Source organism: Leptodactylus fuscus, chromosome 3 (genome assembly GCF_031893055.1).
Source record: "Leptodactylus fuscus isolate aLepFus1 chromosome 3, aLepFus1.hap2, whole genome shotgun sequence".
NCBI classification, from domain to species: domain Eukaryota; kingdom Metazoa; phylum Chordata; class Amphibia; order Anura; family Leptodactylidae; genus Leptodactylus; species Leptodactylus fuscus.
The window spans coordinates 139,569,188-139,594,686 of NC_134267.1; the positions used below are offsets into that span (position 1 = coordinate 139,569,188).

The 25,499-nt window shown below is 39.7% G+C and overlaps 1 protein-coding gene across 2 annotated transcripts in view; it reads left to right on the forward strand.

The window, feature by feature from the left end:
- Positions 1-25,499, forward strand: part of CSMD1 (CUB and Sushi multiple domains 1) — a 1,381,920-nt gene that overhangs the window by 1,021,488 nt on the left and 334,933 nt on the right. For both annotated transcript variants that reach the window (XM_075268411.1, XM_075268410.1), the window contains 2 exons: positions 11,326-11,495; positions 17,027-17,183. In XM_075268411.1, the coding sequence (XP_075124512.1) occupies positions 11,326-11,495; positions 17,027-17,183 (327 nt within the window). The remainder of the gene's footprint in view (positions 1-11,325; positions 11,496-17,026; positions 17,184-25,499) is intronic.

Below are 25,499 nucleotides of genomic sequence, written 5' to 3' on the forward strand. Positions count from 1 at the left end.
GTATGCTAGAGCACAAACCGATACATAAGCATGAAAGCGTACATTTACTCTGTTAAAGTTCTCAAAGGTAAACCCACAAAGTCAGTCAGTCCTGGACATTTAATAAAACTTAACGGTAATGTTCCTTCAATTCCATTCATTGAATTATTTAGCATATGAGAATTCTGTACTGCATTATAAAATGCATATGGTAATCTCAATAGGCATTATACAGATACACTATACCTACATAGCACAATATTAAAAATAATAAAAACTTACAAAATATTTGAGGCCAACTAGTATCCTTTCTCACTGAGCCCCATCTTCTCAATTTCACTGCAGAGTTCCCAATAACCAGTCATCTCACTGCATCTTTCTGCTGCCTGAGGTCTGCTGTTGTGTGGGCACAAATCCCCAACTTACAAAGCTTAGAGGGCTCTATTTAAAGGAAAAGCCAGGCAGCAGACGGGTGCACTGCACCGGCGTCCAGTCGCACACAATGAATGGGCCTAGTTGGGAGGAGGGAGTTTCTTCAGGCAGATTTGCTAGGCGAATCAGCCTGAAGAATGAGCACCTTGCTTCTTTTTTCCGGGAGCCAGAAGAAACGGCTCTCGGAAAAAAGAATTGACCGGCTCCCATTGATTTCAATGGGATCCGTCTTCTCTTTACTCTAAGTAACTGCAAGTTCTGCTCTTGCCCCTCCATGCTTTAGTGATATCTTCCCCCTTACGCTCATCATTTGGATCAGGAAAAAAATATTGAGTGTTGACGGCGCTCTCTGGTCTAAAATAGATGATCTTTATTGGAGGGTACAGTGCCTGTTACCCTCCAATAAAGATCATCCATTTTTGACCAGAGAGCGCCATCAACACTCAATATATTCCTCCTCGTGACTCCCGGATTCCTATTGGCTAACCGGTAGATGTAAGGCGTGCTGCTCCCCTCCACCTGCTTTGTCTGCCCAGTGTGGCAAAAACTCTACACGTTGGTTGTGAATGTTCTTGTCACAACCCAAACAGGTGAGAGGCCATTTGGTTTATGAACTACCTCTTTTCTATATACCAAACTGTCACCAAAAATTGCTACACTATCATTGGTCTGCTCGATGTGACCTTGTGTTTTTTTCGAGTGTTTCCTACATAATTTGGATCAGTCATGGCATGTGTATTACTGAGTGTACTTGTCAGGATACGGAGTCGCCGCGGTCTCCTTGCTGCGCGGTGTCTCCCTGGGAGACGTGTTAGGAGTTCTATTGCGTGTGCTTAGGTCATTAAGGGTTAATCTTTTCCTTGCCTTCAGTCTCCATGCCGTTAGCCATCAGGTGTGTTTTTCTGCTGCTATTTAATCCCCACCCAGGCATGGATCCTTGCCAGCCATTCACTTTGTGTTTCCTGGTCCCCCTGCTCAGTCTGATTCTCTGTCTGTTTGTATTCCATATGTTTCTTGGTTTTTAGACCCGGCTTGTATTTTTGACTATCTCTTGTCTTTTGATTTGGTACCTTTTATTATATCTCCTGGCTTGACCTCTTGCTCGTCTGACCTCGCCTTCTCTTCTGTGTCTTGCTGGGACTTGTGGTCCTCCCTGGTTCCATGCTGTTTAGTCTTTTGTTTTGCATTGCATTTACACTGTGCTTTCTGTTTAGGTGTGACCCCGTGACTCCAGTCCCTAGGACTTTCAGGGCCTCCTCTCCCCTTATCCTAGCTGCCGGATAGAAGGTTAGGAGCCGTGGTAGGCGCACTTCAATTAGGAAGTGCATTGGTCTGCCTCGTCTCTGATATTACAGCATAGTTATAGCTGCAGGGCCTGCGACCCCTTTTGTCATTAGTTGCACAGTGTTGCTTTCCCAGCTGTGTCACTTTGCACTGCCTGACCCTGACTCCAATCCTTACATAATGGCTGGCCACAAAAACTTATTATATTTAGACAAGGCGAAAAGATTAAATCCCCGTCAAGCCAGGTGGGCTCTATTTTTCACTAGGTTCCACTTTGTAATTACCTACCGTCCCGGCTCAAAGAATACTAAAGCAGATGCCTTGTCCAGAAGTTTTGGTCTTAGTGGTAGTTCTGATGGGGAACCTGAAAATATACTTGCTCCTGGGGTGGTAGTGGCAGTTTTGACCTCGGATCTTGAAACCCGTATTCTCAACACTCAGGATGCTGCCCCTAGTGCGCTACCACCAGGTAAATTGTTTGTCCCTAGCCACCTCCACTTGGAGCTCTTAGAGGAGATCCACTCCTCTGTTCTGGCGGGTCATCCAGGCATTACTGGTACTGGGAATCTGTTATCACGTACGTATTGGTGGCCATCTTGGCAACGAGATGTTAAAAATTTTGTTCATTCTTGCGAGACCTGTGTCAGATCTAAGGTGCCCCATGAACTTCCAGCAGGTCTTTTACATCCACTCCCGCTACCCAATCGACCCTGGTCACACATCTCCATGGATTATATTACTGATCTCCCGTCCTCTAAAGGGAAATCGGTAATTTGGGTTGTAGTAGATCGTTTTTCTAAGATGTCCCACTTTGTTGCCTTGAAAAAATTGCCTTCAGCTAAATTGTTGACCTGGTTGTTTATCCGCCACATTTTACGTCTGCATGGTATTCCTTCAAATGTGGTGTCGGACAGGGGCGTACAGTTTGTGTCCAGGTTTTGGAAAGCCTTTTGTAACAGGTTGGGAGTCTCTCTTTCTTTCTCCTCAGCCTTCCACCCAGAGACTAACGGTCAAACAGAGAGATTGAATCAATCTTTGGAACAGTATTTGAGGTGCTTTGTGTCTGATTGCCAAGATAAATGGAGTGAATATTTGCCCATGACTGAGTTTGCACTAAATAATCATGTCAACTCCTCGACTCAGTCGTCTCCTTTCCACATTAACTATGGTTTTCACCCCAGATTCTCCTCAGGAACAGGCAATGAATTTGCCTTTTCCTCAGTAGAGGACGTTGATAAATCTCTCTGTACTGTATGGGCTGAAAGCCTGGCATCACTGAGAAAAGCCCAGGCTAATCAAGTAAATTTCGCCAACAGAAAGCGCCGCCCTGGACCTGACTTTGTGGTGAGTGACAAGGTCTGGTTATCCACTAAAAATCTCCAACTTCGTGTTCCATCTACTAAGTTTGCCCCGCATTTTATTGGTCCATATCCCATTTCTGAAATAATCAACCCTGTGTCATTCAAATTATCACTTCCTAGGTCCCTCCATATTCACCCAGTTTTTCATAAGTCCCTACTCAAAAAGTATTTTCTGGCAATGGTCACTCGTTCCCCACCCGAACCAGTGATCATTCAGGGGGAACTAGAGTATGAGGTGGAACGGGTCATTGATTCACGCAGAGTGCGGAATTCCCTTCAGTTCCTCATACATTGGAAGGGGTATGGACCAGAGGAGCGTGTTTGGGTGGCAGCCAGAGACCTTCACGCTCCTAGATTGGTGGAGGAGTTTTTTCGTTCTTACCCTACTAAGCCAGGGGGTCCTCTTGAGGGTCCGGAGGCCCCTCCTCAAAGGGGGGGTACTGTCAGGATACGGAGTCGCCGCGGTCTCCTTGCTGCGCGGCGTCTCCCTGGGAGACATGTTAGGAGTTCTATTGGGTGTGCTTAGGTCATTAAGGGTTACTCTTTTCCTTGCCTTCAGTCTCCATGCCGTTAGCCATCAGGTGTGTTCTCTGCTGCTATTTAATCCCCAACCAGGCATGGATCCTTGCCTAAATTACAGGAGAATAAAATGCAGATTTTCATTAAAAATTGAGCTGCAGTGCAGAATAAGACATCTTTGGAAACTGTAGAAGCAGCTCTACAAGGTCCTGTCATTAGTCCAATACCAATTTTCCTACTTACAGACTCCCTTTAAAGGGCTATTCCCATATTTATAACTATTTTTAAATTTATAGATAATTAAAAGTTAAACATTTTTGCTGATATAAGTAATTAAACATTTTGCAGAGTTTTAAAGATTTTCTCTAAATATCTTGTGGTCACGGTTTTGCTGTCTTGATCGGTTGCCAATGGATACGACCATGAATGCAGGATCTTTCTATGGTCAGAAAATCAACTATGATTTCCTTATTGTGGCCAGGATATCTTCTGATACATGTAGCGTCTTTCTCTGATGACCCTGCTACAATTAAAAAATCATGGCTGGGTTCCTGACAAGTCCCAGACCATAGAAAGTTTCTGCATTTGTGGTCGTATCTATTGGCAACCGATCAAGACAACAGGCTGTCACTACTAAAATGGTTGAAGGAAATCTTTAAAATGCTGCAGAATATTTAACTTTTAATTATCTACAAATATAGATATGATTGTGATTATGGGAAAACCCCTTTAAGTTCTTTGCACTGAAATATAGATCAGATTTGTGCAATGTAAAGGCTTTAGGCAGTCATTTGATGCAATGTACTTGGGTGCACGTGTGGCTGCAATTCTCCAAAACAATACTTCCATGCTATCTAGAGATGGTTTATTTCTTATAAAAGTTACACACAATAGAAATGCTGTTTCTTTCCTTAATATGAATCAAAAAAGAAACCCTTGTACTAGTCATGGGCCTTAGCCCTTTCATTTTATTCCTGAAAAGAAACATTGCAATTGAATAGTTAAAATGAATGCGTTTAAGAAATGATGTTTGGAAATACCTTGCTTTTTACTGTAAATCTCTAATCTGTGAAACCACATGCTACCTGTGCACAAGAGAGAGTATCATATACCTGCTGGCAGAGCTGAAGAAGAAATCTTTCTCCTGCTATGCTGCTTATTTTTCTGGAGGTTTCAGAAGGTAATTCATTTCTATGCTAAACAACTGGCTGTCTGCCTTTCATTGTAAGACTAATGGGCACAAAAACAAAAGCTGAGAAAAATGAAGGTTAAAGGAGAAATATGTAGAATGTGGAAATTAAAAGTATCACAACAAACATGTCTATTTTGCCTTTATGAAGCTAGGCTTTTAGGAAATGAATGTTGAGATAAAATGAACATTGACATAAATCACATAACTACAATTGAACCAAGCCAAACAAAAATAGTTTTATAAATGTTGAAGTTATAAATACTTACAAAAAACCCTGCATTTTGGTAATTGTTTGCCACCACAGAAAAACAAGGTTAAAACAAAAAATACTGTTCTACATATTCAAGTATTTTAACCCATTAAAACCTGGTTTTGTGGCATTTTTAGTTTTTTTCAGCTTTACGCTGTTTTTTTATGCAAAATTAATGAACATTGTAGCTTTATTCTATAGGGCATGAGAAATGTGGCAAGACCTAGGGTCCTTTGGCCTCAGGCCCACTGCCAATCCTTTTTAGGGATGTGGTCCCTAACATCTGTGGCATCAATAGGGTTAAAGTTAGAGCCCTGGTCAATATATAAGCTTCATATTGCAGTTAACACCTGCCATTAATGGTGCTTTGACCATGTGCAATGCTTACAGCACCACTGAGCCAATAAGTCATTACTCTGGCCCTAACCCACATCTACTCTGAACTAACCTCCTTTTTTAAAAAAAATATAGATTGCGAGCCCCATATAGAGATCACAACGTACATTTTTTTGTTTCCTATCAGTATGTCTTTGTAGAATGGGAGGAAATGTACACAAACACAGGGAGAACATACAAACTCCTTTCAGATGTTGTTCCTGGTGGGATTTGAACCCAGGACTGCCAGGCTGCAGTGCTAACCACTGAACTACCGTGTTGCCCCTAGTCCAACTTACTCTTTGACAGACTTCAGTCAGGCTTCAGACCCCGTCATTCCACAGAAACTGCCCTAACCAAAGATACTAACCTCCTGCCAAAGCTACTACTCTGTCCTCCTCCTCCTTGACCTCTCCTTTGCCTTTGACACAGTCGACCACTCTCTCTTGTTAGAAATGCTATCATAGCTTGGCATCTCAGCCCTGGCCCTTTCCTGGACCTCCTCATACCTCACGAACCACATATTCAGTGTCTCCTACTCGGGCACCACCTTCTCACCATGCTCTTTCTGTAGGTGTCCCCAAGGCTCTGTACTAGAATCACTCCTGTTCTACATCTACACCCTCGGCGTTGGCCAACTCATAGAATCTCATAGTTTTCAATACCATTGCTATGATGACCACACTCAAATATATATCTTTGGTTCAGACATTACCTCTCTGGTGGCCAGAGTTTCAAATTGTCTAGCAGCCGTAGACTCCTTTCTCTCCTCCCGCTTTCTCAAACTCAACATGGAGAAAACAGAGTTCATCATCTTTGCAACACCTCGTACGGCCCTTCTACCTGACCCACCTATCAAAGTCAATCAATTCCCCTGTCCCATGGGTCCGCTGCCTTGGGATAGCCCTGGATTCTGACCCATCATTCAAATCGCTCATACAAATCCTCAACACCTCCTGCTGCTTCCAACTCAAGAACATCCATCAAATCCGCTCTTTCTTTAGCCCTGACACCACAAAGATGCTAGTACATTCCCTATAATCTCCCACTGAGATAACTGTAACACTCTTCTCCATGGCTTCCCTGAAAATATTCTCACCCCCTTCCAGTCCACCTTAAACTGTGATGCTCACTTAATACACCTCCCCCATTCTTCAATGATCGTTCCCCTTTGCCAATCCCATTACTCATTGCCCAATGAATAGAGTTCAAGTTACTAACACTGACATACAAAGTAATCTACAACCTGTCCCCTCCATATATCTCTGACATAATCTCCCGCTACCTGCCCACACGTAACCTCAGATCCTCCAATGACCTCCTACTCCACTCTGCTCTTATCCGCTCTTCACACAACCATCTCCAAGATTTCCCCTGTGCATCCCCCATACTCTGGAACTCCTTACCAAGACACATAAGACTGACACAATCACAAGCTTCAAGAAGGCCAAGAAGATTCACCTATTCAGGAAGGCCTACAACCACCAATAACACTATAACCACACCGCCACCTGAACAGTCTCCCCTCACCTTCTGTCTCTCTCCCTCCTCCCTTATAAATTGTAAGCCCTTGCAGGCAGGGCCCTCTGTCTCACTGTACCAGTTGGTCACTGTTAGTATTATACTTGTTTTGTATATTTTGTGTACTGTATGTAAGCCCTTAAATGTAAAGCAACTTGGAATTAATGGTGCTATATAAATAATAATAATAATAATAATAATAATAATAATAATAATAATAATAATCTGTGAAAAAAATAGTCTGTTTTGCTCTAGGCTGCAAACTTAAGTGGTTGTCTCAAGTGTTTATGTTATGATAGTGCACTTTATACCAATACATCAGCCAACACTTAGCTTTGCTTAAAATGGCTGGACTGAGGATATGTTTCAATATTATACCCTACCGTGTGAACAGGAAATAACATATTAATTGGTGGGAGTCTGACTGTGGGACCCTTATAAACTTAATAGATCCGGGGTCCCTTTGCCTCATGGAAATTGACCAGCAGACTGAACATGTCTACTGCTACTCCTACACAGCACTAGACTACCTCTGGCTATGCAATAGAGAAAGAATGGAGTTGCAGCACTCATGCTTGAACAGCCACTCATTCATGATTGTCGGAAGTTCCTGTGGTCAGACCCCACAAATCAGCATGCTACTCACTGTACACAGTATAGGGCATAACATTTATGCCTCTGTGAATAAAACAAGGTACGCTAGGTTCACACCTGCATTCAGCCTTCCGTTCTGTGCATGTCCGACTCTGTGTCCGGATTATAAAACCCGGTTTCGCGGCGGAGAGCATAAAACGCTCACCACCGCTCACGGCCGGATATCTTTCTCACCCATTCAAATGAATGGGTGAGAAAGGATCCTGCAGGTTTCCGTCTCCTGCTCTGTTTTATGCAGGAAACGGAAACCTGCAGAACGGACCCCTTGAACGCAGATGTGAACGAGCCTGTACATGAAAAACAGGTTTGACAAGTTTGGTTTGGAACTATTCACATGTGCTGCAGTAGAGCCCTGACCTTCACACCATCAAACACGTTTAAGATGAAGTAGAACACTTATTTTGAGCCAGGCCTTCTTGCCTAACATCAGTGCCTGACAACAAAATGTCCCTTTGGTTGAATAGACACAAATTCACACAGACACAATCAAAAATGATGTGGAAGCCCCTCCAATGGGGCTGTTAAGCCGCTGAAGGGAGCCCCATCTCCATAATAACATAAATTACAGTATTTTCCTTTTACTACTAACAAATCTGCATATTATTTCCACACTACTACTGAGTATACATACATTTATATGTGAATGTATATTTCATTTGATAAAGTTTAAAAATCTATTTGCTCAGAACATATTGAATTTGTCTTGTTTTTACATAAACCCCTTGGTATTCACAAATGCTTTTAAAATATGCCTTTCCTGATGGTACGTTGGATAGCTCAAACATTCTTGGTTTTGCTGTACTTTTTACTATGTAAATGTTAGCACACAAAGCTTGTTTGATTGTTCAAGATACTGTATAAAAGTGCTTGCTTTAAATATGGGATTTTTTTTATGAAAAAATATTGCACCTTTATGTTTGTGACAAATGAAGATGAGCTAATCTGAAGCTTTTTCTACCTTAAAAAAAAATCATAAAACATTCTGAAAACGTAGTTTTCAAAAATGAGTAAAACCTTCTTAAATATAGATCTGTATTCTAATGTAAATGTAATATGGATCATATTCTTCGCATAGATATAAACTTCATAATCATGATCTAAAATATAGATCATGTATCATGTATTATTTTCAGTCAACTAGTATGGGGCAGCATCATGGCTCAGTGGTTAGCACTGCAGCCTTGCAGCGCTGGAGTCCTAGGTTCAAATCCTGCCAAGGACAACATCTGCAAGGAGTTTGTATGTTTGCGTGGGTTTCGCCCGGGTACCCTGGTTTCCTCCCACACACCAAAGACATACTGATAGGGAATGTAGATTGTGAGCCCTATATGGGACAGTGACTGACAATATCTGTAAAGCGCTGCGGGATATGATGGCGCTATATAAGTAAGCATAATAAATAAATAATATGGGGAGTGAATGGATAAGTATTATGGTCTACATTTACTGAGCGCTTTATACCACCTGTAAATGATAACTTGCAACAAATTTGTTCTGCCTTTTCTCAATGATCAGATTAGAATAACAATGAGAGAAGTGGGAATGGTTTTCAATAAGACTTAGTTAGCCTAAGGCCCCACATTGCGGAAACCGCCTCAATTGTTGCAGAAACGCAGCCGAAAAAAGTGCTTTTTACCTGTTAGACCAGTGTTTCCCAATCTTTTGAGACCCAGGGCAGCCCTGGAAAAAAATGTTTTTTCTTCAGAGCACTCTTGCCAAATAATTTTTACCTAAAGGCATTTTTTAGGATTTTGTTTTTTAGTGCAAATGTTGAAATTACAGCTGGAACCACATTACATGTATTTTTCTGTTGTAGTTTTGATGCAATTGTAACTACATCACAACTGCACCATGTGAATGCATCCTCAAAGCTACACCATCTTATACTTTCCACCCAGCAGGCACAAAATTTCACCTTTTTTTTTATCACCAAGGTCCCTTAGTGGCCCCACATAATATTATGCTCCCCAGTGGCCCACCATGCAGTACATGCTCCCTTTTGGCCCAGATATATCAATTAATGCTCCCTAGTGGCCCCCAGGCAAGTAATAATGTTCTTCAGTAGCCCCCAGCAAGAAATAATTTCTTTGAGACCCTCAGACAAGTAATAATGTCCTAATGTCCTCAATCCCTCTAGGCAAGTAGTAATGTCCTCTAGTGGCCCCCAGAACCTAATAATGCTCCAGTGGTTTCCAGACACCTAATACTGCTTCTCATTGGCTCCCAAGCAAGTAGCAATATACTCTAGTAGCCCCCAGGCAAGAAGTCATGTTCTCCATTAGCCCCCAGACAATTAATAATGTCCTCCAGTGGCCTCCAGGCAAGCAATAATATCCAAAAGTGGCCTCTAGATAAGTAATAATGTCCCCCAGTTGCCCCCTGATAAGTAATTATATTACCCAGTGGCCTCTGGACAAGTCATAATGTCCCCTGGTGGCGCCCAGACAAATAATAGTGCTCCCCTGACAACTAATAATGTCCCCGAGTGGCCCTCTGACAAGTAATAATTTCCCCCAGTGGCCCCATACTGTAGTTGTGCTACATAAGCAAAAAAAAAAAAAGCAAACACAACACAGCACTTATTCATCTTCAGTCCCTACAGCTCTATGATCTACCTCCCCTGAAGATTGATGGAACATGTCTTCATCGGCCACATCAGATTGTTGCGATACCCCAGGGTGGTCTCAGCAGCACCTCTGGATACCGTGGCACTCTGGTTGGGAATCACAGTGTAGGACACTTGCAGGTGTATTGAACTTGTGAAGCTTTGATGAATCTCTTAATGATTTTTGGCAGGAGTTTTACCAACATATGAAGTAAACATAGGAGTGAAACACAGTTTAAGTAGACTATGACACAGTGCTACTGAAGAATATTCTACATGAAAGCTTACAAATGGTGTATCTTTTATCCAGTTATGGTACGATTTTAGGCTTGCATTGAAAAGCATCAGCACCGATCCAGCATATGTTTTTTTTCTTTTCCCTAGTATCTACAAAGAACCTACAGTGTTTAACATTAATGGTATTTTGTATAATAAATACATATTTTAATATAAATCTTAAATATAGCTAAAGGGATTGTCTCAGCATAGACACTAGTGGCATATTGTTGTTTATATGTCACTAATGACAGGGGTTCTAGTGCTTTGACTTCTGCTATTGGCAGCAATGCTGCTTATATGTCACCAAAGCTTTGACTTCTGCTATTGGCAGCAATGCTATGAAGCCACTGTGGAAATGAATTTCCTGTCCACTGTGTGCCGTTTCTTGGAGAGTGAATGGTCATCCATTTACTCTAATTGGTCAACTGTGTGACCTCTTAAGGAAGCCAAGCAGAAACAGTACATCCTCTGACACTTTGTGCTAGTAAAGTCACCTCCAGAGAGTTAATTAAAATTAAAGTACCCAACAGTACGTTGCCTGAGACATGTCACCCCCACCAGTTAAGCTACTACTGGCTATACATTAGTGACGTATGCTAAATATGTATCACCACTACCTACATACAGAATGCCAATAATTTAAGACAAACGAAACTAAGCTAAAGCTAAACAAGGATTAGAAATTATATATATATATATATATATATATATATATATATATATATATATATATATCTTGAGACCTTTTATCTATTAAGCCAATTTTATGGATTTTTGATATTAACATGGTGCTTAGTACATTTTACATTTTAATTAAGAGCAATACTTATTTATCATTTGTTAATTGTGTTTTAAATGTACCCATTGTCTTCAGCTGAATGTGGAGCAACAATTATTGGAAATGAAGGAACATTGCTATCTCCAAATTTTCCAGCCAACTATGATAACAACCATGAATGTATATACAGAATTGAAACTGAACCTGGAAAGGGAATCCATCTACGGGCTAGAACTTTTCAGCTGCATGAGGGCGACATTCTAAAGGTAAAAATATACTTAAAATTTTTTTTGAATATGTATGACAAGTTCAAAGATTTTTTTTTTTTCATTAAATGTTTAAAGAAATTATTTTTTTCATTAAAGTCTATGGTCGCTAGTAGAGTCAAGTTGAAACTATTATTTTTAGAAAAAAATGAAAGTAACAATTGTAAAAAGGTGACAGGCAAAGTGCTGGAGTCATGGTATATCTCCCCCAGATTCCTGACCTACAGTGGGGAAAAAAGTATTTATTCAGCCACGAATTGTGCAAGTTCTCCCACGTAAAAATATGAGGTTGGCCTGTAATTGACATCCTTGGTAGACCTCAACCATGAGAGACAAAATGAGAAAACAAATCCAGAAAATCATTGTCTGATTTGGAAAGTATTTATTTGCAAATTATGGAGGAAAGTAAGTATTTGGTCACCTACAAACAAGCAAGATTTCTGGCTCTCACAGACCTGTAACTTCTTCTTTAAGAGTCTCCTCTTTCCTCCACTTATTACCTGTAGTAATGGCACCTGTTTGAACTTATCAGTATAAAAGACACCTGTCCACAACTTCAAACAGTCACACTCCAAACTCCACTATGGTGAAGACCAAAGAGCTGTCGAAGGACACCAGAAACAAAATTGTAGCCCTATACCAGGCTGGGAAAACTGAATCTGCAATAGGTAAGCAGCTTGGTGTGAAGAAATCACCTGTGGGAGCAAAAATTAGAAAATGGAAGACTTACAAGACCACTGATAATCTCCCTTGATCTGGCACTCCATGCAAGATCTCACCCCGTGGGGTCAAAATAATCACAAGAACGGTGAGCAAAAATCCCAGAACCACACAAGGTTACCTAGTGAATGACCTGTAGAGAGCTGGGACCAACGTAACAAAGGCTACCATCAGTAACACACTATGCCACCAGGGATTCAGTTTCTGCATTGCCAGACTTGTCCCCCACTTAAGCCAGTACATGTCCGGGACCGTCTGAAGTTTGCTGCAGAGCAATTGGATGATCCAGAAGAGTATTGTGAGAATGTCATATGGTCAGATTAAACCAAAGTAGAACTGTTTGGTAGAAACTCAACTCGTCATGTTTGGAGGAAAAAGAATGCTGAGCTGCATACAAAGGACACCAAACCTACTGTGAAGCATGGGGGTGCCAACATCATGCTTTGGGGCTGTTTCTCTGCAAAGGGACTAGGACGATTGATCCATGTACAGGGTTAGGCAGGGAGGTATGGATGATTTGAATTAACAGTTACACACTCATTTTTCAACGAAACTCAAATTTTATTTTTTCAATGTGTAGTTTGGATGTTGCCATTACAAATATTTTTAGTCATGTTTTCCAACATTGTTTCTGCAAATATGAATTGTCTTCCGTAGTCGCTTTTCTGCAACTGTTGGACGACCATCAGCTTATCAGGATGAAAATGCAGGTTCATGTGTAAAATTCTGCGAACTGATTGGTCTGACATGCGAAGAGCACAAGCAACTTTGTTGAAAATTATTCACCCACTTCATTATCGTGTCAAACTTCGGAATACAACCATGACAGCCAACAATGAAATGATTCCAGAAACATCTCTGTGTTTGAATGACAGAATGGCCAGTTTCAATAATGGTGTTGTACATGAATACACAAAGCTCTATCGACCACGTCTCCATTGCTACTAAAATGGCGGCTCCTGACGAGCAGATACCCCCACTCTTTATCCACCAAGGTTATCCCCACCTTGCGTGGTGCCCTGTTCAAATCATCCATACCTCCCTGCCTAACCCTGTACATGAAAGAATGAATGGGGCCATATATCGTGATATTTTGAGTGCAAACCTCCTTCCATCAGCGAGGGCATTGAAGATGAAACGTGGCTGGGTTTTTCAGCATGACAATTATCCCAAGCACACCACCAGGGCAACAAAAGAGTGGCTTCGTAAGAAGCATTTCAAGGTCCTGGAGTGGCCTAGCCGCTCTCCAGATCTTAACCCTATAGAAAACCTTTGGAGGGAGTTGAAAGTCCGTGTTGCCCAGCTACAGCCCCAAAACATCACTGCTCTAGAGGAGATCTGCATGGAGGAGTGGGTCAACATACCAGCAACAGTGTGTGCCAACCTTGTGAAGACTTACAGAAAACGATTGACCTCTGCCATTGCCAACAAAGGATATATAACAAAGTATTTAGATGAACTTTTGTTATTGACCAAAAACTTATTTTCCACCATAATTAGAAAATAAATTGTTTCCAAAGCAGACAATGTGATTTTCTGGATTTGTTTTCTCATTTTGTCTCTCATAGTTGAGGTCTACCTATGATGTCAATTACAGGCCGACTTCATCTTTTTAAGTCGGGGAACTTGCACAATTAGTGGCTGACTAAATACGTATTGGTGGCTGACTAAAACGTATTACTATTTCCCCACTGTATGTTTGGTCCAGGGTGGATCTTGAATGAGCTGCAGCCCAGGTGTCTGTCCTGAGGCTCATTACTGGGTTAGAAAAAGGGCTGCAGTTCCTGTAGTCCTGGGAAGAACTTGGGAGGAGAGAAAGTGGCTTGTTCTGTTCTAACAAATTGAGAGCCTAGTGGGAGCCTGTGTTATTTTTGTTTTGGTCATGTGGCTGGGAGTAAGCCACACGTACAGATAGTAATTTCTGTTAGTCGCTCAACTGTGCAGGTTTTGTTTTCCTTTTTGCCTAAAGTTAAGGATGTATTTTATTTTTGCTTTTCATGTGCCTGATGTAAGATTTATTTATTTAGCTTTTTTTTTTTTTTTTTTTTTTTTTTTTTTTAAATAAACCAGTTTTGCTGCACCTTTTGTGTCTTGACTGTTTGGGTCCACACCACTGCTTCTACCAAACTAACCTCCCCACACAATGTATTACAAAACTTTTAAGAGGAAATTTATTTCTACAAAGTATACCAAAGTATGATGTACAGTTCACTCTACAAACATTGTTATACTGCACAAATGTTTAGATGTAATAACCTTCAACTTTTGAATCTACTTAGTGTGTGGAGCTTACAAAAACGAGTTGTAGATTCACAACAGCCTGAGCTTCAAATATTAAAGATCAATATGTTTACCAGTATTGTATTATACTAATGAAAACACAGGCTTTCCATTACAACTACCACACTGTACTGTGATTTGAGATAACCCATTTACTTTCTGTGGATCTAACTAAACATATAGACGATCAGGGAGAAGACAACATATTGAAAATAAAGTTGTACAGTATACAGTATAGCATTTAGGTCCTCCATCATGGGCACCATGGACATAGCTTTCAGCTGAAAATCAAAGTATCTAACTGCAACTGCACTATAAGACTCACATGATACTGTATATTCAAGAAAAATATGGTTACATCTTAATTATCATTCTATACCTAGATAACAATGGAAGTAAAAGACTGAAACCCTTCATATCAGTAAGGTTTATGTTTTCAGATGGAAGCAATCAAGTTTTCTTGCTGTTTAGTAACCCTACATATACACTTTTGTCAGCACTGCCACTCATGTACTATGACAAATGTTTCAATTCCATATTCCCCTTTTATTTAACGGTATTAAAATATATGGACCTCCATTCATCCATTGCCGTGGATCCCTTTAGTGAAATGTGTTATTCAATGTGGATATGTCATGGACAGTTAGGAAATGCTCCTTTAACCACTTATGCTATAACATTTTTTTTTTGGTTGGATTATTTAAATAATTTTCCGTCTATTTTCAGTGATAAATAAGATTTTATTTTTATGTTTGTTTAAATTTTGTATGTTTTTTATTTTAAAATTTGAGAAAGTGTAAACAAAAAAGAGGGGAAATGTGTGTTTTTCACATTTTTCATGCTCTTGTAGTACCACAAAGTACTGCAAAAACTAAATAAATAGTTTTTCCTGTCTGTTGCAGTCATTTTTACATTGGTAACACTTATTAGGGCTAGTTCACATGGGGATTTCGCGTGCGCACATCCAGTTGCAGCTTTCCACTCCGCCTAGGCCAGAGGGTGCTGTCGCAAGATGGAGGCCACAGCTAAATCAGCTGTGGAATCCGCCTGAAGAAAGAGCAGTTCGCTTCTTTTTTCCGCTAGCGGGAACAAACCGCTAGCGGAAATAAGAACGCTAGCAGTCTACATAGACCTCTATTGTGAGGGGGTGGATTTTGAGGAGGAGTCCCGTGTGAACTAGCCGTTACTGTGTCGCCAGGGTGGGGCTAGAACACACAATGGCAGTTGTGTGGATTTTTTTTTCACTTTACTTTTTTTTAATGTATAGAGTCCCCCTCTTTAAGTAATAATAGACCCAGAAGCTCATGCAGGTCCCAGTCCTGTGGTCATTTGACCACTGCACTGGAAGTGGAGCCATGTGTACACAGGGATAGGGAAGGCAGGAATAATAATAAATCATTCCTGCTTTTCCTATAGGAGCTATGGCTGGTCCCTGCTTCTGCATCTGCATAATTTCACACTGCAAGGGTGCATTCACACTGAGTAAACGCTAGCTTATTTTGTAGAGTAAAATTACACTTGTAAATTTTGCTATCCCATTGACTTCAATGACATTTTACAGGCGTATTTTTTACAGGCGTATTTTTTACAGGCGTATTTTTTACAGGCGTATTTTTACACTTGTAAAAAAATATCATTGAAGTCAATGGGATAGCAAAATTTACAAGTGTAATTTTACTCTACAAAATAAGCTAGCGTTTACTCAGTGTGAATGCACCCCAAGGATGTTTGACTACGTCCATGTGTGGTTAATAGTTGACTGCCCAGTTGCAGAAAATCACCAGGTGGTTTGGAAGAGGTTAAGTTATCTTCAATGATTTATATTTGATGTTTTTATACTTGTTGAACATTTTTGCATCTACAAAAGATTACAAAAAATGACTAGGCATTTGTCAGGTTAATAAATTAATTAACAGCTACTTCAATCTATATCTTTGTAAAGTTTACTTGGCAGACATTTAATAGCGACCCCTTGTATTATTAAATTGTATAAAGCACTTTCTTTCTTATACCTTAAATTCAAAATTGAAGTCACCTCATGCACCAAGTCAAAGATGCAAGATGACAGCTTAGCTTCAAATTTTCAATTTCCTTTTAATAGAAGCTGACAGGAAGGAACAGAGTGGACAATTTCTTTTTTCTCCCTCATTGATGATCTTAGAAAAGACACACTACACTGAAATGTCACCAATTTTTTTTTTTTTTTATATTGAAGTTGCCTAAGTAGATTATCAAAAAGGCTGAGGTTATAAAATCTCAAAGGAAAAGAACGGGTATAAATATTAATTGTATTGGGGAAAAGGGTTTTAACATGTTTGAAAACATAATTGATTATACAAGTCTTGACAGCACGTGAAGTGTTTTGATCTTTCATCTAACCTGCCGAAATGAAGCACTTTATAACAAAATTAATCTTTTGCCCACAGTAAGGATTTTAAAACTGAATTATGGTTCATAGTAGGAATTGCTAGAGATTTATTTCCAGCGTCGGCTTTTCTTATAACATGACTGTTTTGTTTTTCTGTTGTTAGGTGTATGATGGGAACGATGGCTCATCTCGACTTTTAGGAGCTTTTACAAAAAATGAGTTATTGAAATTGACGCTCAACAGTACTTCAAACCATTTGTGGATAGAATTTAACACCAATGCATCAGACACTGACATTGGTTTTCATCTAGTTTATAACAGTAAGTAATTTCTTTCCTAGAAACATACTTTGCTGTGATTATTGTTGTTTATTTCCATCACAGAAAGTAGTAAAATGTAGTCATTGGATTTTGCCATTGTTTTCTGATCAGTGGTGGTCAATATCCCCCTTCTAAAAATTGTTGCTGCACAGTGCTCTCAGCATCTATCTATCTATCTATCTATCTATCTATCTATCTATCTATCTATCTATCTATCCCATACCCTTCCCAGGCCCCATTTTCCTGCACAGCAGGTTACCAGAAACACTACTGTGTGGATAAATAGTGAAGGGGAAGAACTGATGAACCAGTGCTTCAGCTTCTTCATTCTCTGGATTAGAGGAGGATATTTGTGATATGCCATCTATTTCTGTAATGGAAATAACCCTTTAAAGGAATTCTATTATTAAAAAAAAAACAACTGTTTTTAAACTAAAGCCACGTAGCAATAGCCTTTTGAAAGGCTATTCATCTCTTGCCTTCATTTTGAAAGTCCACACTACCGTTTTTGAATTTTTCTTCATTTCTTCATTATGGTAATTGTCTTCAGAAAGCACAGGAATGTTCCCCCTGTACTCAGAGCATAGCATTGTTATCCATTCCAGCTCCGCCTCTGTCTTCTGTTTATCCTCCTCTTTACTCATCTTTTTACACGAGACCACCACAAAATGGCAGATGAAACAGACGACTGCACATGTTCTGTTGCCATTTTGTGGTGGTCTGTTACATGAAGCCACCACAAACGGATATGCGCAGTTGGCTCTTTCATCAACCATTTTGGGATGATCTTGTGTAAGAAGAGGAGTGAAGAACAGATGCAGAAGACAGAGGCTGCACTGGAATGGATGATAACATTGCGCTCAGAGCACAGGGGGAATACCCCCTGTGCTTTCTGAGCACAATTTCCGTAATAAGGAAAAGAAGAAAAATTCAAAAACAGCATCGCAGACCTCCATAATAAAGGTAAGAGATGAAAAGCCTTTATAAATAGAGATGAGCGAATAGTAAAATATTCAAGATTCTTTTTGAATAGCCCCTCAATATTTGACTATTCGAACAAATATCGAACCTCATTATAGTCTATGGGGAAAAAAATGCTTGTTTCAGGGGATCCATCTCATCGACTCAGGAGAGTCACCAAGTCCACTATGATACCCCATGAAATTGTGCCAACACCCTGGAATGCAACTGGGACAGCAGGGGAAGCATGTCTTGGGGCATCTAACATGCCCAAGTCACTGTATTATGTCGGGATCCCTGTAAGCTTGCGATATGCGGGAGCTGACTTTTTCCCATAGGAATGCATTGACCAGCGTTGATTGGCCGAATGCCATACAGAGTACAGCATTCGGCCAATCAACGCTGGTTCTGCCGGAGGCTCATCTGTGAGGAGGCAGAGTCTAAGATCAGACCAGAATCGAGACTGCTGTGGACAGATCGTAGACTCCGCCTCCTCTGGCAGAACCAGCGTTGATTGGCCGAAAGCTGTACTCTGTATGGCATTTGGCCAATCAAGGCTGGTCAATGCATTCCTATGCTGAGATGTAGCAGTGCTGGCTGTGTGCTCAGCTCGTCTACTTTGGGATGCAGGCGAGACGAGCGCACGGCCAGCACTGCTACACCGGAGATGATAGAATCTCTTTAAGGTCCCATTCACATGTCTGTATTAATGGCATATGAGAGGGTTGTATATTTCATACTAAAAACTACTAAAATGTTTGACTACTTTCTGTTGGCAATATGACCTTATACTTTAAAGTTGGTTTCAAACATTGCATATTTGTTACAAAATTTTCAGAAACCACATCAAAATTCCACAGCGATGGACAGTACAATGAATGCCGAGGGTGTTTTAACAAATCTCATTCACATACAATATGGAAACTCCACTGTGGATTAGCATTATGTGTTTTTTTTTTGTTTGTTTTTTTTTTGCTGCAGATTTATAGGTATCTATGGTAAAATTTAAGATTTTGTACAACATGTTTTTATTAATCTTAAGCAACCGTGTATGAGTTCACCCACTTCCTCCTGTATGTGCCCTATGTTGAAACATCTGCAGTCCTATAGCTCTATTACATGTTCATATCACAGTGTGCAAGCTGATCAGTTCTGTACTTGGCAGCATGCGACTGTCTGCTTGAGCAGTGAACACTACTTTTCCTACGTGCACCTTGTCTTGCGAGTTTCTTAATGTCAATACTGACCATGTCTCTGTAGAGTAGTAGAAGCCAACTCCTTCAAAGAGTTGCCATTAACTGGGCAACTGTCACTAGGCCCTCACTCTTTATGGACTATGTGTGTTTTGTGTACATGCATTCTGTTGTAGAGAGTTGTGATGACTCTTTGCTGCACTGTGTATTTTGTGCTACTAGTACAATCACAGTATTTGTTTCTTGCTCCATTGTGCCTTCTTCCATCTAGTGTTTTCTGGAAAGAAGAGAGCACAATGATTGTACCAAATACACAAAACCCAATTGCACCCATTTACTGTGCAGCTTGGCACTGCGTGAAGTGAGGAATTCGCACACTATTGTCTGACCTCTTGTAGTAATGTCGGGCAGTAAAGTGACAAGAATAAGATGACTATTTTCTATAGAAGTCTACTTCTATATTTAGGTACTGCATGGTCCTGGGGCTGTTTCTAAAAAGACAGGAGCAATAATCGAGTACAATTCCCTCTATCTTGTGTGTTCAGTGTATGTCAGCTTGTCTCCACACACCAAAGAGGAAAGCAAATTTCAGATGTAGCAGAGGTTGATATAGATGACAGGTACCATTTAAGAGGCATATTTAAGAGGCATATATACTTACATTTTTCTATAAATTGGGTGATGCTGGTTAGACATCCATTTATAAAGTTGTTAAAAAGTATGTTCAGGAAATCCACGGAAAATTATAATTATTATTATTATTGTTTATTTATATAGCACCATTAATTCCATGGTGCTTTACATTTGAAAATGTATTTACTTACTTTAACTGATACCATTGGATCTATCTCCAACTTTGAAAATATGATTTTTTTTTTTTACTGTAAGAACTGTGGAAACTTCAAGAAATATTGAAGAGTTCTCTTGAAATAATTTACATTTCTAGATCCATAATATTGATAGCCTGCTGTGAGCCCACACTGTACCTTACTGTACCTCTAAGCGAGAGTATTTGTAAGAAAAGATATGGCATACTTCACAGTTGTCTGTATTACAAAGATATTTTTCTGTAGAATACTATATGTTGAAGACTGCTACATCTGTAACCTTGAAATTTCCTTCGGAGCAAATGAAAATTATGTTCTGTTTCACAACACCATCATAAAATCACATATTAGACTTTGTGAGTTTATTAGGATTGCAAATACTTTGTATATTGCCCATTGGTTTTTGTGGTTGTAACACTGTCCCTAAAAAGTGGCTGTGTCATGGCCATTGAAATTTGTTGTTGAGCTTGAGTTTTTATACCTACTTTGTAACTAATTTATTTAAGAATATTGTATTTAATTTTAAAAAAATGGAAACTATTACTTTAACTTTTCTATAAGAAACATAGGAGTATTTTTCTAGAGTTTTTTTTTCTTACTTGAACAGTAAAGATTTAAGCAAGCAAGCTGAAGTTAAAAAGCTGAATATAACGGTGTGTCTGTCAGAACTGCTACAGTCGTTTAAAAATCCACAGGGTCCATCACAGCGCTGTGCAATACAAATGTATATAAGAATTCTAATTCATTCATGTGGAAGTTTGGAAAAGCAGCATGAGGGGAAAGTGCAGCAACACCTTAGCAGAGGTTTTTTGTTCCCCATGGACCTTCATGCTGCGTCAATATCCACCAGCTGTAAAGAGAATACTGTCAGAACTGTTAGATTATACACTGAAGTTACCAGTCATGTAGTTTCTTATTCATTGTTTCATTTATTTATGTATGCATTGAATATTGTAACTTTTATAAAATATCATTACTAATACAGATATGCTTCTATTCCAGCCTTCCAGCTCTTGTCCTTTCTTTTTTACTTCTGTAATGTATTATTTAGACTGGAGAAAACTATGTAGCCAAGGAAAACACTTTTGCAATGTACCAGTAATTAACATATAGAAGGATACATAACTGTACTTGTAAATGCTTTGTGATACATTTTATGACATTGAAATAGAATATATAAGCATTCTCTATAAAACAAAAACAACAACAAAAAAAGATTCCTTCACAGCTCACTGATGTGGTGACTCTGAAGAAATACATCAGTAATTCTCCAGGATTTGCATGAAGGTGGGACACTTCTACCAGTTATGCAAACAGCAATGTCAGGTGTTAGTTTAGCAGCAATAAACAAGAATCCTATGAATAAAGTTTGGGGCGATAGAACTAATCAAATGTCCATAGTGTCCATTGAAATAATGTGAATCATATGGATGTGTCCACACCTGACCTACAGTTTGATTAGATATTCCAATTCAACACAACTGACTAACAAAGCCTTGACAGATTTCAATTTATCATCCCACTTCCCCCACAATACTTGGTGGTCATGCATGATGTGGGGAAGTTAGCTAGGTAGAAGCAGTGGTGCAAACCCAAACAGTCAAGACAGGGACACATATGCAGCAAACTGGTTTATTTAGAAAAAAAAAAAACAGGAAAATAAATAAACCTTGACTTCAGGCACAAAATAAATAAAACAAAATACAGCCTTAACTTCAGGCAAAAACAAAATAAAGACCTGCTCGTCTGAGCCACTAGCTAAACAGAACAGATAACCTAACTATACGTGTGACTTACTTCCAGCCACAAGAACACAATAGACGCAATATAGTCTCACTGGACTCAGGGTTACAGGACAGAACCATCCACCTCCTTTCACCTCATGGAACTGATAAGGTATAATCAGGATAATAAAGTCAGAACAGCAGGCGGCCACAGTCTAGTGCCACTGTCCTGCTGTCTGGTTCGGTACCAGGAACTGCCATGAACTGCAGGCTCTACAACCTTTTATAGGTCAGTAAAGAGCCCAGGATCTACACCATCTACACCTGTGCTGAGGCCTACTCCAGATCCACACTGGACCACACATATGTCAGAAACCTTGGGTTGACATATATGGACTCCAGCACTTTGCCTGTCACATTCTCATAATGGATACACATAGTATAGTTAGCATAACACTTTGTGATAAATTGACTCACAGTGGGCTTGCTTTACTAAGTGGTTGCTGGCTAAGTGGAGTTAAAACGTGTAGTTGAAAATACCTGTAAGTATCTTACTTTAACTACTTTACTGTTTATTGTAATTAGGATAATGGCTAGCAAGCCATTTATTTCAGTTCACAGTATGTTATACGTATACACTACTGGAGAAAGAGTTCCAGAATAAATACTGCTGTAGCAGATGTGAGCAGGTTGCCCATATGGAAGCACAAATTAGTAGAATGCAACATTGAGCGCAATTGACAATCTTGAGTGGAATATGCTGCTCACTGAGCAAGCAGTCAGTGGGTTAGATATGTATATTGGAGAGCTGGGAGGACATCAGGAAGACCAGGCAAGGAGCTGGGTTAATACAAAGAGAATGAGTGGAAGAGAATCCAAGAAAAGGAAGGTCATTCTTGTTTCTGTTCATCCAAAAATAATTCACAAGTTGATGTGAGGATATCAGTATCAGAAATGGCAGAGCTAGTGGATACTGCTTTCCCTAAGAGAGGGCAGTATAGCTGGTAGTTGGAATGGGGACAGTACTGTAGGTAGAGCAAAGCAGTTAGTGGTTAGAGGGGATTCTATAATCTGTAAGATATATAGAATAATTTGTCACAAGGACCACCTCAACAGAACGGTATGCTGTCTCCCTGGTGCCAGGGTTCAGAATGTCATGGAACGAGGGGCCACACGGTGGCTCAGTGGTTAGCACTGCAGCCTTGCAGCGCTGGAGTCCTGGTGTTCAAATCCCGCCAAGGGCAAAAAACCATCTGCAAGTAGTTTGTATGTTCTCCCCATGTTTGCATGGATTTCCATCCCATATTCCAAAAATAAAGACATACTGATAGGGAAAAATGTACATTGTGAGCTCTATGTGGGGCTCATAATCTACATTAAAAAAAAAAAAAAAAAAGAATGTCATGGAACGGGTGAACAAATTCCTGGGAGGAGCAGAGCAGTACCCAGCTGTATTGGTCCATGTCAGTACCAATAACAGAATAAATGGTAGGTGAAAACTCCTTAAGAATAATTTTAGAGAAGTAGACTCCAAGCTGAAGAAAAGGAACTCAAAGGTTGTATTCTCTAGGTGCTGGAAAGAGGGGTTTGGGTTCCTAGAGCGCTGAGCTTATTCTTTACTGGAGTACAAGAGGTAGATAGGTCAGAGGGGGTCAGGCTACAGTAGTGGGTGGAGAAGTGGATAGTGGTGGGGGATTAGAATAGTTGATAGGGAGACCCATTTATTACAACTGAACAGTAGAGATAAATCTGTCCAGAAAACTTCAAGATTGTACATTTTATATTTCTGTGTGAACTTGAATGGCAATTTAAAGTGTGTGTTCACAAATGCCAGAAGCCTGGCAAGCAAACCAGGGGAGCTTGAGGCACTGATCCAGAAGGAAAACATTGGTATAGTTGGCATGGGTAAGAAGTGGCTATATTCCTCACATTGGGCTCCACTGGATCTGATCCTGTCTAATAATGGGGGATTTTTTGGAAATGTTGATGAAAACCTAGGTAAGAGCGACCATAATCTAATCAGATTCCACTTACATAATAAAAAACAGAAAGGTTGGGAGGCCAAAATCCCTTAACTTTTTAAAAGGCCAATACAATACAGAGTACAGAAGTTATGTGGGAGACATTTAAATCTATATTTAGCAAGTATATAGTAAAATGTATACCGATAGGAAAAAAGTATAAATGCCTTAAATTAACCCCGCATTGATTAGATTATTGGTTGGTTACATGCGCATCAGCTGTAGCCTTTAGGAATTATAAAGTGCTTAACAAAATCTGTAAAAGGGAAATAAAATAAATAAACTAACCCCAAAAAATTCTTTAAATATATCAATGCAAAAAATCAAAAACAAGAAAAAAACAAAGAACAGAAAACAAGTTAGTCCCCTAAATAATAGTAATTGAGAATTAGTCACTAGGGTTCAAAAAAAGCAGAACTAATGGGTTCTTTAGCTCAGTATATATAGATGAACAGGGAGTAGTAGTTGATGTAGGTATCATCAATGCTGGTATCATCAACCAATATACTAAACTAGATAAACTAGAAATGGTCCAAGCCAAGCGAAACAAAATAAACGTGAGAAAAGCTCCAACTCCAGATGGACTACATCCGTGAGTATTTAAGAACTCAGTCAACATAATTGCTGTACCCTTATTCTAATTTGTAGGGATTCTCAAGTGACTGGTACAGTGCCAAGGGACTGGTGCAAGGCTAATATGGTGCCTATTTTCAAAAAGGGCTGTGGATGTTACTCAGGTAATTACATCCATTGTGGGGAAACTGTTTGAGGGGCTTTTAAGCCCAAAGTCTCCACTGGACAGACCTTCTTCTGTGATTGGTCAGATTTTATGGACATTAATGGTCTGCAGCATGGTAGATACATACTGAGAGTGAAAGGGATGAGCAACATGTGCAAAAGATGTGAATACTTAATTATCTTCATCATACAGGGTCCTGCTCAGTCTGTGATCAAATAGTGCTTTTTTGCTGAAAAAAATCAAATGATGTATTTTTTGACTTAGACTGAGGTTGTAGTTTAGGCTGAGTAAGCCTAGTGTGTATACACTACTTCCAGGTCAAAAGTAGTAGAATCTGTGGAGAAGTGCATGTACACTGGAATACAGCTTATTGTAAAGTTATTAAAGTAGTATTGCAAGAAATGCATTGGTTCTTGGTACTCTTAATGAAAATCTTACTGGAGGGTTTACCAACTATTTCCTCTGATTGGTTACACTTCCCTGCATGGTGACATAGAAGATTATTAAAGGTCCAGTATATTGTGACACATCATTGTAGCCCTGTTACCTTTTGAGGGCATTATATAGCAGCAAAACATGCTGTGAGGGCTCCGATGAGTTGTTTTTAATCTTACACAAAGAGGGTACAAATCAGTGTGGGGTGAAGTTATAAAACATAGTTGTTTTATTGAGGTATACAAAAGCAGTATTGAGACATAAATACACAGATGGAAGTTAGGCATTTATCTGCCCCTTAGGGGGCACATCGGTAAAACGTGGTACAGTATGGAACATATTTGGCACATCTTAGTGCATCTAGTTTGATCTAAAATGTTTCCACTTACTAGACATGTGGGTTTAAATTCTCCGAAA